We start from the raw sequence: 15578 nt of genomic DNA, 5'->3' as shown, positions 1-15578 counted from the left end.
AGAATGATTACACTATCTATTCACATATAAAATGTGATGGAAAACCTTTCCAAACCAGTGTGAAACAGAAGATACATTTTTTCCAGGGGCATAGAAAGGATCTACAGTAATAAGTGGGTTGGACATATTATAAACACTATCAGCCTGGTTCATGAATATTACTTAGGTGCTAGCCATATTTGGATGCCTACTTACCAATTGCATGCTCGTTTGTTCAATTGACTGCCAGTGCAACCAGCTGACAGTGGCTTCTGCTTGATCTTAAAACTGTTGTTTTACATGGCCGGCTAAAATGTATTTCTCCGCACTGTTGCCAAGCAAAACAAGCCTCTTAAAATATGATGACTATTGCCCAAAGAATGGCGGAGACATGATTCTTTATCACTTAAACATTGTGCTTACCTCATCCACATTTTCAAAGGCATTGATGATGTCATAGGGTAGGCAAGACAGCAGGTCTATGACAAACCAGGTCTTCAAGTAGTTCATGCGTATGAGCTTTGGGTCTGATATGACCTCTCCTCCAGGTCCCACAAAAGTAGTATGAAAGTTCAACACAATATCCACTAAGAAGATGACATCCACCACGCTGTCCAGTACCAACCACACCAGGTTGTTCTGTTTGGTCTTAAAGGAGACATTGTAGGGCACCATGATGGCCGTGTAGAAGGTGAGGATAAGGATGACCCAGTCCCAAGTGGTCTTAAAGGTGCAGTAGTGCAGGATAATGTGAGGCGGAGTTTTAGGAGCCTCTTGCTTGTATTGAGGAAGGATGTCAGAGCCCAGCTGAAGAGCCTAGAAAACAGGACAATTAATGAATATGGGAAAAAGGGACATGAAGAGAGAGAGAGAGCGCTAAGACACAAACAATGGGAACTAGGAATTTGCTAGAACAAGTATGCAAATAAAACATTCTGAATTCCTTTGCATTCTGTTGTTGTTTTTACAGTGTGCTTGGGTACTTCTGAGTCAGTCCCAGACCCAGTTACAATAACCCTCTATCTCTAAATCTGGTCCCCCAGAAGTGACAGTGGGAACACAACTGGCCTCGGAATGCACTTTCACGCCCTCAATTGGCCTGATAGTGGAAATGCAACTATTGTGGGGCCCAAATGTCCCTACAAGGATAGTAAAACCTGAAATCACCTACATTCAACCAATCAACTTGGAAAACAGCTCAAGAATCATAATCCAGTAAACAGTGTCTAAATAATGTATTAAGTAATGTTTCTGTGAGGGTTAGGTTCAGGGGTTAGAAGATAGAGAATATCACCCCTGCTAAAAAAGATCAGTGTAACTATCAAGTCCCATGATGGTCTAGGCTTTTTTTCACCTAGCAGGTGGACCAACATAGCAATGCTTTTTCCCAGCAAAACCTAGCTGGTGAAGCTGGTTTGAAGATTTTTTAATAAGCCTGGTGCAGACATTAGCACACCTGCATCCCATGCTTTGGGATCAGCACCCAAAATGTAAGCTGGTGACCAGCAATGCTGGTCTTTTCAGCAGGGATATAGTCAGTATAGAAACAATAGAAGGCAATGTGTGACACTTACCTCTGCCAATCTTGAATGCTTGTGGCTGACCTCAGTCTTTTCCATAGGCGTTAGTTGCTGCAGTGTACTCCGGCTATTGGTTAATGCCCTGGTCAGCCTGGCAAACTTGGTCCATCCTGCCACATGGAGAAGCAGCAAAAAGCAACTTTCAGCAACTATCAGCAACTAGCAGCACTTTTTTGCCGCCCCTCTATACTTTTCTATAGTATCTACAATATTTGCTCATAAACACTCAAACACTTATACACACAACTAGAAGTGTTGCTTTTATCGTGATCCTCAGCTGAAAAGACCTTCAATAGCTTTCTCTGCTGAAGCCTGAACATAAACTGAATGCTGAAGAAAACTCTTTTACTCTCAATTGCACAAGTATTTCTTCCACATCCCTTCCTTCCAAAACATATTTCAAAAGCTCTACTGCAAAGACATTCATCACATTCCAACAAGTCTTTCTTAGGACAGGGAAGAATATAAGTGTACCTATCCCCCCTTTTCCATGGTCTGTGCCATCTACATGTTGCAAAACTAACCAGTGTACTCTTTCCTCTTTTATTCACTTTTCTTTCTAAATCAGAAACTGTTGTGGACCTTGGGGCATTTCATAAAAGCATGGTGTCTTTACGACTTTAAAATGAAAAGCATTATGATATGGTGGAGACATGAAGGGAAGCTGCGTCCAGCTGGGAGTCTCATTTGAAGTCATTGCCTCCTCATTAATCTTTAACTGGTGGGAAGTTTTGCTTTTTGAGCTCAAAGCAACAAAGTCAGTGGTGCCGGTAGTGTCGTACACATGATACATCTTGATACACGCACAGAAAGTGCAAACACTTCCACCCATGCCCTCTTGCTCTTTGCGCTAGCACAAACATTGCTCTTAGCATTAGCGCTCTCACAAAAATTGGATAAGATGCTCGTAGCATGTGGTGCTGTGCTTTGCGCACTCACAAAAATAGAGCCCAAATCATTGTTGAATTGTTGTCTGACAGAAACCGAACTTTTAAATGCATGTAAATGTACTGACTGAAGTGCATGCTATGTTTTCTTGTTTACCGTAATGTTACCGTAATCACATTCACTATCTTTTTGGCTGAAAGCTGCACTATGTGAGATTTTTTTTGCCATAATGGATGAGTGCATAAACAATCAGTGTTCAAAACAATGTCCTTACCCCGAATCACTGAGGCTGTAAAATAAAATTTAATAATAATAAAGTCTTCAATTGAACTTGTATCAGTCATATCACGTGTATCACCTCTTAAACTGATGTGTAGTACAATACAAACATAATAGAATATAAAACACTTGAAAAATCATATTAAAATATCATCATAATACTGGTATACATTTTCTCTATGTAAAAGTTCTTTGAGTGTGGTGTCAGAAAAGTGCTATAAGTGTAAAATAAATTAATTCAAAATATGTAAATAGGAGTGCTTTTTTATCTTCATCAAAGCAAGTAGTGTTTGTTTTAAATGTTTACTTCTATAGCATTATATCAATGTGAAAATAGCACATTATGACTCAGGCTCTGAATATCTCCCAGTAATGGTCACACACAGGCAATGTCCAGGTAAGCTGAAATCATGAGATTTATCCGCTGGAAGAGCAGAGCCCAAACTCGATTCACATAATGTGTTTTTCTGCAAATTGCTTCCCATTTTAACTTTCAACCACAGATGTCACTGGAGAGCACAAAGTTATGTAGTGCAGCTTTAATGACAGGCAGTGTTTTTAAAGGCTCACAGGGTGGGAAAAGAAGTAAAACATTAATAACATTGCAGTTCTCCCATTTAAGTCACCTCTCATTAATGTTCAAACTCAACATTACAGGACCAGATTTAGACTGAGCACACTGAGTCTCCTGCAACCACTCTACCTCATTACAACAGGGACAGAGAGGAGAAATCTTTCCACATGAACAATAAACTCAGTGAAGGGGTAAGGAGGGGAAATCAGCCATGTGCACTTATTGAAAATAGTACGCTGGTCAGTTCGGGCCTTTTCAGAGGGGGACAGCTCTGTGTCAGAAAGGACAAACTGGCTATTTTTAAGTTAAGGTCTTGGGGTGATGCAGTCAAGATGTTGGTTGTTTATCTAGAATAATTTGCCATGATTTGTAGGAAGAAGAACAAATATCTTGATAAAAGTGAGGAAAGATCTTGATTAGGGCTGTAATTGTAAGCTGTTAATTTATTGTGAATCTGTTGGTGCATGATTTTGTAATGAATTATAATGCACCCTGACCCCTTCATAAATTGTATAATACGGGCACAGTAAAAAGTCCACAGTCAGCACAGCACAACTGCTACAATAGGCAACAAATATTATCAAATATATTTTAAAATGGCATTTGTAATGTCTATTCTTTGAAGGGTTGCCAAATGTTTGCCACAAGAAAACAAGACGCTTAATGATTTGGTGAGCCTCTAGTGTTTCTCCCCCTAAATATGGGGCAATAGACAATAGTCTTCATTTCAACCAAAATACAGGACGTTCTGGCTAATACAGAACAGTTTTCAACCCTTATTCATTGCGTTTCTCTGCCACAATAATGTAATGTCTTTGAATTATCTTGGGACCATTACTATTTGGCAGAGGTGGGTAGTAACGTGCTACATTTACTTGAGTACGTTTTAGAGTAGGTTTAAAAGTGGGTACTTTTACTCTCACTCAAGTAAAGTAAGAGTAAAAAGGTGTTCCTGTCGTTACATTACTGGGTTTCATTTTCAGTCATGCATAATTTATTGAGAGATTATTGAATGGGACTTTTATGAAAGTGGTTCACACGCTGTCACAAACTATCACTCAAGCCGAGTCATCACTGCTGCAGCATCAAGCTCTTCAAACTAAGTGAAACACTTTCTTTGCTCTGCACAGTGAAAAAAATAATAGTTTCATCATACAATGCCTTAATTTAACACCAAGACAAGCGGATATTTCAAGATTAAAATTGAAGGTCCAACTAAAGGCAGCATGTTGAGTTAAGTTGTGGCCCTAATTATAATGCAGGATTTTGTCACGGTGATGGTCATTTTCAAGGTGAGTCTGTAAATTTGGGTTCTTATTGCTGTACAGAACTAATGATCTAAATTCTTTCAAAACTGAACACACTGAGCTAAGAATCCACACAGGACTTTAAAAGCTATGAAAAATCAAAAGTAGGCATTCATAAAGCATGATCTTGCTTTGGTTTATATTTTAGAATTATATATAATGTCCCTGTGGTACATTGCTCATGTTTTCACCATAATAAATACTAGAAAGGTTTCCAAACCTCTCTTCTTATTGACAAATTAATCCAGACATGACAATAGCTCTTAAAGGGATATGAACATTCACTCATCATTTACTCACCCTCATGCCACCCGAGATGTGTATTACTTTATTACTTTTGGTCCATACAATGCAAGTGAATGGGAGCCAACATTTTAAAGCTAAAGTCAGCATAAAAGTAATCCATTAAACTTCAGTGGTTAAATCAATATCTTCAGAAGCAACGTGATAGGTGTGGATGAAAAACAGATCACTTCACATTCTTCTTCTTGTGTTTTTGGTGATTCACATTCTTCTATGGATATCACCACCAGGGAGAAGAATGTCTAACAAAAAATTACGAATATTGATCTGTTTCTCACCAGCAGATATCATATCACTTCTGAAGATATAGATTTAACTACTGGAGTCATATGGATTCCTTTTATGATTCCTTTATGTGCTTTTTGGAGCATAAAAATGTTGGTACGCTTTCAATTACATTTTACAGATCTATAGAGCAGAGGTGAACTAGCCCTTTAAAGTGACAGCTCAGCCAAAATTGTATATTCTGTCATAATTTCCCTACCCTCATGTTGTTACAAACCCATGTAACCTTCTGTATTCTGTGGAACACAAAATATGTTAGACAGAGTGTTAGGGACTGACAGTCACAGTCACAATTCACTTTTAAAATATGGAGAGAAAAAAATTAACTGAAAGTAAATAGTGTCTCAGGCAAACATTCTGTCTAAAATCTCCTTATTGTGTTGCATGGAAGAAAGAAAGTCATATGAATTTGGAACAACATGATGGTGAATGATGGCAGAATTTATATTCATAATAATAATAATTCTGTAGTACATGTTCGATGTGTATTATGTAATGGAACATAGGGGAGTTAACATCTATTACGTAATTTGTGAAAGTAACAAGTTACTCACTACTTGAGTACTCTTTTAATTGGATACTTTCCTACTCTTACTCAAGTAATTATTTATGTAAGTACTTTTACTTCTACTTGAGTAATTTTTTTAAAGTAACTGTTACTGTTACTTGAGTACAGTTTGTGGCTACCACCCTCTGCTATTTTGGGGATTTTGTCAGCAAATATTGATATACTGTATGTTTATTTCTATCATTTAATCAGCATATCATGTGATTAATCTGATTAAAATATTTAAATGTTTGACAGCCTTAATTTTGATACACAACGGCCAGAAATAGAGACAGGGAAAGAGCTGTAAAATATGACAAGAAAAAAAAAAGGGAAGGAAATAAGTACCATATGACAGACAGATGGAAGACAATGAGAAAAACAAAGGATGGTTCAGGCCATCTGTCTCTCCTAGGGCAAAAAGTCTCAATACTGTACACCACCCCTGAGGCTTCTTCCAAATATAGCCCTTCTACAGGGGAAAAACACTGCTAGGTAGTCTGCTCTGAGTGGCCACAAGGCAAAGCCCCAGAAGAGTCTCAGTTTGGACATTACAGCCACATAGAATCCTCTCACATGTAAGCTACAATGAAACATATGTTTGCCCAAATGCACTACATCTGGCAAAGAACTACTAAATGAGCTCTGCAAGACTGCCTGTACAGACATAATTACAGACTGCAGCAGTGAATAAAAAAACACAGAAGGCAAGGGTCGTTCACACCAAATAGGCTTTGTGACCATCTTCACTATTTTTATTTTTTTAATCTAAACATGCATAAGATGGACGTCTTTGACCATTGTGCTGCTGTATGAGCACAATGTTTTCAAGATGGTGTGTCAAGTTAAAAGAACGTCTCTGGTTACGTATGTAACCTCAATTCCCTGAGATGTAGGGAACAAGACATCGCATCGATAAGCGTTTATGAGAAAAACACCTTTCTCGATTTCTGAACTCATTTTGGATCACGCCAATTCAAATGCAACTGAATTGAACCAATGACGTTCACGTCCGCTCAGCCAATGACATTGATTGCACAACACTCAGCTTTCTATATAAGTGGGCGGCATAAAACCATCAGTCAGAATTTTTTGACTGCAAGCGGCAGATGAGCCGCCTGATAGTGACTTCCGGTAGCATGGCTTATGCAAGTTTACTTATCCGGAGACGTTCCCTTGGGTCATTTACATCCCATCGCTGACGCTTATGGGAACGTGTACAATCACACCACGGTGCTGAACAAAGGACACATGATACTCAAGAATGATTCTCATTGTAACTACCCCGAGTGTATAGAAGGGGCAGGATATGAAATTGTGTCATACAGATACAACGCTTAAAATATAGGAAGTGTATAAGAAATCAACCTCGCCCTGACAGATCTGAGGGGGCGAGGTAACAAGCACATTCACATCACTCAGTAGTGGGATGCTTTGCCTTTAAAAGGGCTCCAGGTGGACCTAGTAGAGCACAGCCAGGTGCACAGTCCGCTAGTGAAACAGCTGAGTTCCACTAAGGGAAACACAGAGCATATCTATCTTGTAGCCAGAGAATGAGTGTCTAAGGTGTGACTGAGACACAAATATATTAATGTGTTTGTGTGGGCACTCCAAGGCTCTTTTGGCACATGCTGAGCTCAACAGGTTCTATTGCCTGTACTGTAGCAGGCTGTCAATTTCTGCAAGCAGAATGTGGGCATTTTAAGATGACATTGTGGACGGCATTATGCCATTAAAGGGCGGTGGCCATCTCACAAACTGAAGTGTGTAACCGTGCTTTAGAGTTGTTAACACTCAATTTGATATGCCGGAAAGGGATTCCCATGCTTTTATTCACTCATACAGTGGGGATAGCGAAATCACTGAAGAGCTTAGCACGCCACCCGGCCCAGGGGCGGGGCTGCGTGAAGAGGAACATAGCTCTTTTCGTGAGTGTTAGTGTATTTTTATTTTTTCGCACTGCCGGCAAGGCGGGCAGATTGCAAATTTTTCATACACTTTATTGGCACAAATAAACAATTGTGAACAATCTCCCGAACAGGAAAGGTGGGATGAGGGAACAGGGATTCTGTGCGAGTCCGCTTGGGGGGTGGGGCTTTCCCGCGGTGAACAACGCAGACTTCTCTACAAGCTGCTGAAGCCATCAGGAATGCTGAGGCTGATCAGAGGAAAGTTTTCCCGATGTGCAGGGCCCTTGGCATGGTGGCTGTGGATAGCGGCGCTTCAGCAAAGGCTCCTTCGGGCAAATGGCCCTGAGGCCTGGGGAGTAGAGTGCTGTCTTTTCGGGGGCGCTGCGTTGAAGCGGAGCGTGAACGGCTGAGTTGAGCAGTGGTACTGCCTCATTTAGGCAGGAAATGCTTCATAGCCTGCTGCTGTTTTTGGGCTGTCTGGAAGCGCTCTGGTAGGGCTTCCACTGCATCCTGAAGAGACCAGCGGGGATACAGGCACGTCAAGGAGGAGTTTCCCATAAGCGTCAGCAATGTGATGTAAGTGACCGAAATCGAAAGAGAACTTGCATTCTGATGGTTTGCACTGCATCTAGTTCTATCAGAAAAACTTGCAGACTTAAGTAATGTTGGTATGGCATTTATTTGATGAATAATAGGAAACAGGAAATAATGTCTCTTTTTGACATTCTATAATGCCTGTCTGGCAGTCCGGTTAAAAAAATTGCTACTCAAAGCGTCAGATCCTGCCGGAGATTGGAGTCAGGGGCGCGGAGCCTACCCCATGAAGGGCGGGACTCAACTGGTGGTGGTGGGGAGGAGGAGGTTGCTGTGTTGGCACACTGAAACAGCAATGTGATAGATTGTAAGCAGACTTATAAATCAATGGCTGATACATGACTGGTTTAGGAGCTACTGTACCTTGATAATGGCGTGATGATGTACAATTGCGAGTTTTCCCGCTAGAACTACACTATGCTTACAGACCAAACTATACTTTGGTCAGACATGAAAGCCAGGCTTCTGCGTACAGGACATGTGAAATGTCATCATCAGCTGAGTGCTCATGCACTGAAAGTGCAGAATTTTAATGCGCCTGGAACTATTTGCACTAATAAGTGGGTCCACCAGGTTGCAACACTCACAGTTGAGCCATTGCTTTCAGGAAGAAGCGCTAGAAGTAACTGGCACAAAAGATTGGAAGTGCATGTCAAGTACGTGCGTGTGGAGGTCAGGAGATACCTACATTTGTATAACTCGAGTCTGAAGGACTATAAAGACATCTTTATGGGTCTAAACTCCTGAAGTTCCATCCATTCATTCATCTTCTAAAGCCACTTTAGTCCAGTCCTGTACTGTATAGGGTCACAAGGCACTCCTGAAGGTAATTAGTCCAGTATCTCATACCAGTCGTAGAGTGCATACACTTATCATCTCAGTCAATTATGCATACTTTGAAAGGCTTGTGTTTGACAGTATGCAGACCCGAAGCGTTCACATCAAAACCGAAGTATATTTTGGGCTTAAGGGAGAAAGTCACTAAGAATGAATTGCATCTGCTGATAGCGTGTTTTTTTCTGCATTGTTTTAGCACCCGATTCATTAAATACTTTAAATTAATTCACCTCAAGTCTGATAGAGCTCTCAGAACCTCTAGCACTGAATCATCAGTATGTGGCAGAGCATAAACACACATACCTCATTCCTGTTGAGGGCCTTTGATTGCTAATGATGTTACCCTTTGAACTTAAGCTGGCTAGCTCTCAATTTACATTGGTGTCAATGCTAAATTTAGTGCTAAATATTTTTGCTAGGTTAGTTATCCTCTCCAGGTAACTATCATATGTTTACAGAAAGCTCTGGAAATATCTCAAATAGTTTTACTGTTGCCATGTAGCCCATATTCAGCCTCATTTTCCCTCTCTATTAGCTATAATTTGAAGTTTGTGGCCCTCTGGGTTAGCCACACTCAATGATATCATGGTGATAACTTAAAGAAATTAAAACACCTCAGAGAGAGGACACGTATTCGCTGGTTTAAAAGTACAGTCACATGGAATGAAGCTTGTGGGACGAGCACAATTATACCACTAATTTAAAAATAGTTGCTCTCATGCAAAAACATAAATAATAATAAATCAAAGGCTTCACTATAAGCACCAAAAACTGATTTTACTTTATAAATAACAGTGAAACCTAAATTATAATAACAGCCTATTTTCAAACAGTGGAACTAACAACCAATTCTGCATATTTTTACCTCTGTGAAAAAATATTATATTTGTATAATAATGTATATTTATTAGGGCTGTCGATTTAACGTGTTAATTCAGTGCGATTCATTTTATAAAAAATAACAAGTTAAAAAAATGAACGCAATTAATTGCAATGCCTCCGGACCATAATAAGGAAGATTCCTGAGAAATGCAAGCTTGTAGTACCAGCTGTTTACTCCAGATGGCAGTAATTGAAATTTCAGCTGTGTGGCAATGCGCAGTTTATACAGTGAAGAAAACAACCATCCAGCAGACAGCGCAACACAGACATTCGTTACGTTCTTGCATTCAAAACACTTGATGGAGCGCAAATTTGAACTAAGGGATCTCAAGATGTGTTCTAAGTTTTAAACTATATTTAACTTTATACAGTGACCAAAACATTTTATGTTTATGACGCAATGCACAACGAGATGCTACACAAGCATGTCTGATGCAGGTGCAAATTAACGGGTCCTTAAACAATCCCTCATAATAAATCTCGAACTGATTAACAATTTCACTTGTGAAATGGATTGCTGTGAACTGTATGCCAATGATTGGCTTGTGTTCAATAATATGGTTGTAATTGTGTAATTGTGATTGTATTCTAAAGCCGCTTTTTGTATTGTCTTATCAATGATTAACTCTTCTGCCACAAGAATGTAATGCATTTTAATTATCTGAATATTTTCTATTACATATATAAATAATTTTTAAATATTTTAAGATAACTTATGTATAATTATTTCATCATTATATATTGAGTTATTGTTATATGAGGGGCTTTCTCAGCAAATATTTGTATATGCGATATATTAAATGTGATTAATCGCGATTAATTAATCGGGACCCCATGTAATTAATTCGATTAAACATATTTACCAATTGACAGCCCTAATATTTATACATTAATAAATAATTCTGCCTTTATATTTCAGTACGGGGATCCTTTGCAAAGAAATACATTTTGGGTGGGCCCTTGGCATCAAAAAGTTTTTAAAACCCCTGCTTTAGAAAACCATCTATTTACAGTTTCTTTAAAGAACTGATACACTGATCTGAAGAGCTTATAACATCAATACATTTCAACAAAAAATACATACTATTAATAAAAAGTTCTTTGATGAACATAAGGAACAATAATCATTACAGAACCTTTATTTTTAAGAATGTACAGAGTGAACATTTATGTGTCATTTATTGCCAATAGAGCTGGTTTAAAACCCCTGATGCCGGTTCTCTGTACATCAGGTACAACAACAGCAATCCCTCATCGGTTAATGGACATGAGCTATTCATGAAGCAATCTTGAAGACACACCTGGTATGTGACATTTAACAAATGGTCCTTTAGAACAACAGATCTCATATTTACCAAAAAACAATTTCAAGCCATGTGACAGGCTATTAATAATCTGATTGTGATGTTAATATTTATCAGTGCATCACAAGGGTCAGGAGCAGCATAGATTAACATTTTGATAAGGGCAAATAGCCTTTGATTTACAAAGTAATCACTGAAGGTGATTTGAATGTCTGATATATGTTTAAATTAAGTTGGTGGTTCTGTGGTGGTGTTCAGCAGCTCATATTTTCTACACAGGCACAACTTAGGCACATATTTGCCAAAGGATTGTGTGTGATGCATAACTGTATTAACTATTTAAAGAAAGATGCCTGATAGACTGGTTGGTTGAGCTTGCTATCACACTCAAGTCATTGATCTTGTCACTGAAACAGGAAGTCCAAACCATTATAACAATTACATTTGCATTTATGCTTTTAGTAGATGCTTTCATAACATATACTTTGTTTCTGGCCATTTCTAATGGTAGCTTACGATGCAAGGCTAGACTTCAATATGTGCTACAGCTGCCAAACATGCAAACCTATCATTCGATGCAGGAAAGACATGCCATTAGTGGTGGTATAAATTGCAGGTTTCTTTTAGCATTACCTGTGCATTGGAGGGTGAGCCCTGCTACGTTAAACTCATCTTAAGATTGACTACATGGTAGCTGGTTTCTCAGTTTCTTGCTGGTCTAAGGTAGACATTATAGCTAGTTCGATCCAACATTGTCTTCAGACAACTTGTAATATTTGTACAAGATGGACACATCATAAAATATTGTTCAAAAAGGTATGACTTTTATTTCTATAGAGAACAAACAACTAAAATAATTTAAAATCGATACATTACAGGGATCACATTTTAGCTCGCCTCCTATCCAGCACTTTATTTTAAGAAAGAAAGCATCTGTGACAAATGTGGTTACATATTCCACTGGTTGAACGTTTCCCTCACCAAACCAAACCAAACCATCATTTGCCAGTGATGACGAAGGTCTTTATTAGTTCAACATGTGTACAGCTTGAATGGCACTGCAGGTAAAGGTTTTACTACAAAAGAGTAGTAGCCTAAATAAAACACATAAAAAAAGTACTATAGGTTTGTATAGGTAGCATGCATAAATATAAATGTACATGCTTTTTACATGCACATACATTTTATATTGCACCATACTGCATGCTTGTATACTGCATTGCACTATATTGTACCATGGCTTTGAAAAACATCATGTGAAAAAAATATGAATTAGCTTAAATGTAGCAAGCTACTTTTGGTGTATAGCTTGTAGTATAACTTGCTACTTTCTCGAAGCTTTCAGCGTGGCTTAACTAATTTTTCTGTTGAGTAGCTGGTAGCTTAGCTTGCGTCCTACACAAAATATATTCCCCTATTAAATGAATTGCTAGGTTTAGGTTTGGGTTATGGCTTAAACTTTTAGTCAGTTTAATTTTCTCTTTGAGAGTAAAAGTCGTACATTTTATGTGCCAACTATTTCTTGTGATTTCGTCATCTCGTACTATTATTAAGTCTTGTGCCCATATTTCTTTGATCTGGTCTTTAGCTGGTCCAAACGGGTAGACCAACTTAGACCAGCAACATAAAAGCTAACATCTGATCATAACAGCTTAAGATGGTCAAGCTGGTTTTTGGAACAGGTAAACCAGCTAATGACAATCTTGGACCAGCAAATAACTAGCTAAGATTTAGACCACCTTAAAACCAGCTACCATGTTCCAGAACACATCTACTAGCATAGAGAGGGTTTTATAGCAATGAGTCCCTTGTCTAAACCCTGTCTCATCCTGTCTATCCATCTGGTTGGCTTTCCATCTGTGAGAGAATGATACCAATGTGATACACTGCTCTAATGCCACTTTCTGTCGCCCTGCACACACCCACTGACAACAGCCTCAGCTGGGCACAGGTGCTCTGCCACAGCGTGACAGCAGCTGACATCAGGTCTCTATGGGAAAATTCAAGTGTGTGTGTGTGTGTGTCTTAAAGGAGATTCTGTGCAGGCCAGGATTACTGTCAAAGGACAAGTTATTCAGTTTAGCAGAGGCACAAGCCAAAAAAACAATCTCCATCGGTTAAAAAAGGTTGAGGGCAGTTATGTATCCATCCAAGATGCTAATTTAATTTATTTGAAGAAAAAAAAAACATAATATTGCAAAAACAATGTGTAAATAAAGCAGCGTTTCTATTGCATGTGTGTAAAAGAACCAACATTTTCACTAGCGAAATTGTAGCCACTGTGACACTTTTATTAATAAAATACATGCGGTTTTGAGCACACAGGCAAAACACTGTAAAGAACTTTGTCTCATATCTGGGAGCGACAGCATGTCACACAGTTCTGGGAGCCCTGTGTGTGCATTTCTCCTTCCTTAAGGCCCAGATATAGGCCTACTTCATATGAAATCGAAGAACGAACAGGTGTGACATAAATTAGAACAAAATCTGATCAAAAAGTAGGTTTTTGCATTTGTTTCAGTGGTTGTAACTGGGCTAACTTTGAAGAAATCTTCTCACCGGCTGCTAAACAACCTTCTTACTGCCATTGGTCCACATCAAATGGAAGGTGTGGCCTGGAGCTCCACCAAACTTGAAGCTGGCAGCTAATTCCCATTCAAAGAGTTTAGTCACTTAACATCAGTCAACATGAACACATCGGTGTGCAGTTATTACGAAGCTGTTACAAATTTACCTACATCTGTACGATCGTTCACATAGAGTCATTTTACAAGAAAATATCATACAAAGGAATCAAATTTACTCAAATACACTTAAGTACCCATTCGCTCTTTTGTTTTATATGCCGCTTCACTCGTGTACTTTCGCAATGAAAGTCACACATCTGCTCAAAGTACGGTATGCCTATCATCATTCTTTTGTCTGTACTCTTCCCATTAACTCTCTTTAATACACCAATCTTTGCAGTTGTAACAGTGTCATCGTAAATTACAATAACAGAGTGTAATTGGTACATATTTTTGCTACATATAGTGTGTTAGCACATTAGCATCATAAATTCAGAATGTAAACAAGACAAATTGTGCATTTTCTATGGCAAATATTACTTTAAACAATCTTCAAGTGGTTAAAAAGCACCTTTTACTGAGTGTGAATTCTAATGTCACATTAGTTAAGGTTTTACTGAGCGTCCTCATATTTAAATATCCCACAGCGGTGTGGCGGGTGTCTGAATGTTCTCAAACAGTATACCATTGCTCAGCTGTTTTGAACTTCTTTTTACACCTGAACGAAGAAGAACTTCTCTGGAAGTATATCGGGGCCTTTATGTCTTTGATCTATAATATATTTTTCAAAAGTGTCAATAAACCTGCTCTTCGGCAAAGTTCAAGTTTGTATTTGACTTACTTGCTTTTGGATATTTCAGATGCGATGATTGTTTCTCTGGTTTGTCTAGTTATGAACGAGTCATGATTATCATCTTGTAAATTCTGAATGAATTTATTCTGTAAATGTATTTTCGTCATAGTTTATGCACATTTCTTGTTCTCAAATAAAAAAATCTGTATCCACCTCAAGCGAGCGTATAGGTTTTTTATGCACATTTTGGAGATTTTATCCACATCTTGGGGTTTCCATCCAGCAGTTTTTAAAAAATAAAAATATGTGGATGGAAACCCAGCTTTTGAGAGTAAATGGCAATACCCATCAATCAGAAATCCACAGATATACAAGGAATGCTCCATGGCTCTCTCCTGTACCACCAGTACACAGCACTTTTGAACATGAAGTGACAGCTTGTCATTCTCATTATACAGCCTTGTGCTCTTGTGCTCACACAGGATGTTCTCACACAAACATGCTCAGTTAAATAGCATTGTAATGGTCTTTTCATTTTCTGTAGAAATTCATAGTTATTGATTGATCATTTTGAAGGGAGGATTTAAAAATAAATTAAATATAACTATATGCACTACTTGGAAGATCTAATAAGATCTTTTTGTTCATCTGTGTAACTCTTTTGCTTAAAACCATGAAATCACTAGATGAGGGCGGTTGACGTATTTCCTATTGAAACCTGAAGTTGGGAGTGGACATATCGAAGGGCTCATCCATTTTTTTTTAATAGCCAGTAGATTTTTTGTTACGTCACAGCCATGAACCATAATTTGCTACTTGTTGGTCAGTTGCAGGTAGCTATAGGGAGAGGAACATTTTCATTCTAGAGAGCAGTCAATTGGACAAAAATATGTGTATAGTGCAATGTAAGTCATCAATACATTTTGTATTTATTTGTATGGAAGAAAGA

General features: G+C 38.5%; 1 protein-coding gene across 1 annotated transcript in view; it reads right to left on the bottom strand.

Annotated features, from left to right (window-relative positions):
* Positions 1-15578, bottom strand: part of LOC127621820 (potassium voltage-gated channel subfamily H member 5-like) — a 134693-nt gene that overhangs the window by 91769 nt on the left and 27346 nt on the right. The window contains exons 5-6 of the mRNA XM_052095565.1: positions 1554-1669; positions 403-795 (exon numbers count right to left, since the gene is read on the bottom strand). Coding sequence (XP_051951525.1) covers positions 403-795; positions 1554-1669 — 509 coding nt within the window. The remainder of the gene's footprint in view (positions 1-402; positions 796-1553; positions 1670-15578) is intronic.

The sequence above is a fragment of the Xyrauchen texanus genome, chromosome 28, assembly GCF_025860055.1.
Source record: "Xyrauchen texanus isolate HMW12.3.18 chromosome 28, RBS_HiC_50CHRs, whole genome shotgun sequence".
In the NCBI taxonomy this organism is placed as follows: domain Eukaryota; kingdom Metazoa; phylum Chordata; class Actinopteri; order Cypriniformes; family Catostomidae; genus Xyrauchen; species Xyrauchen texanus.
The sequence above is the reverse complement of the archived record's forward strand: the minus strand, read 5'-3'. Positions and strand labels throughout refer to the sequence as shown.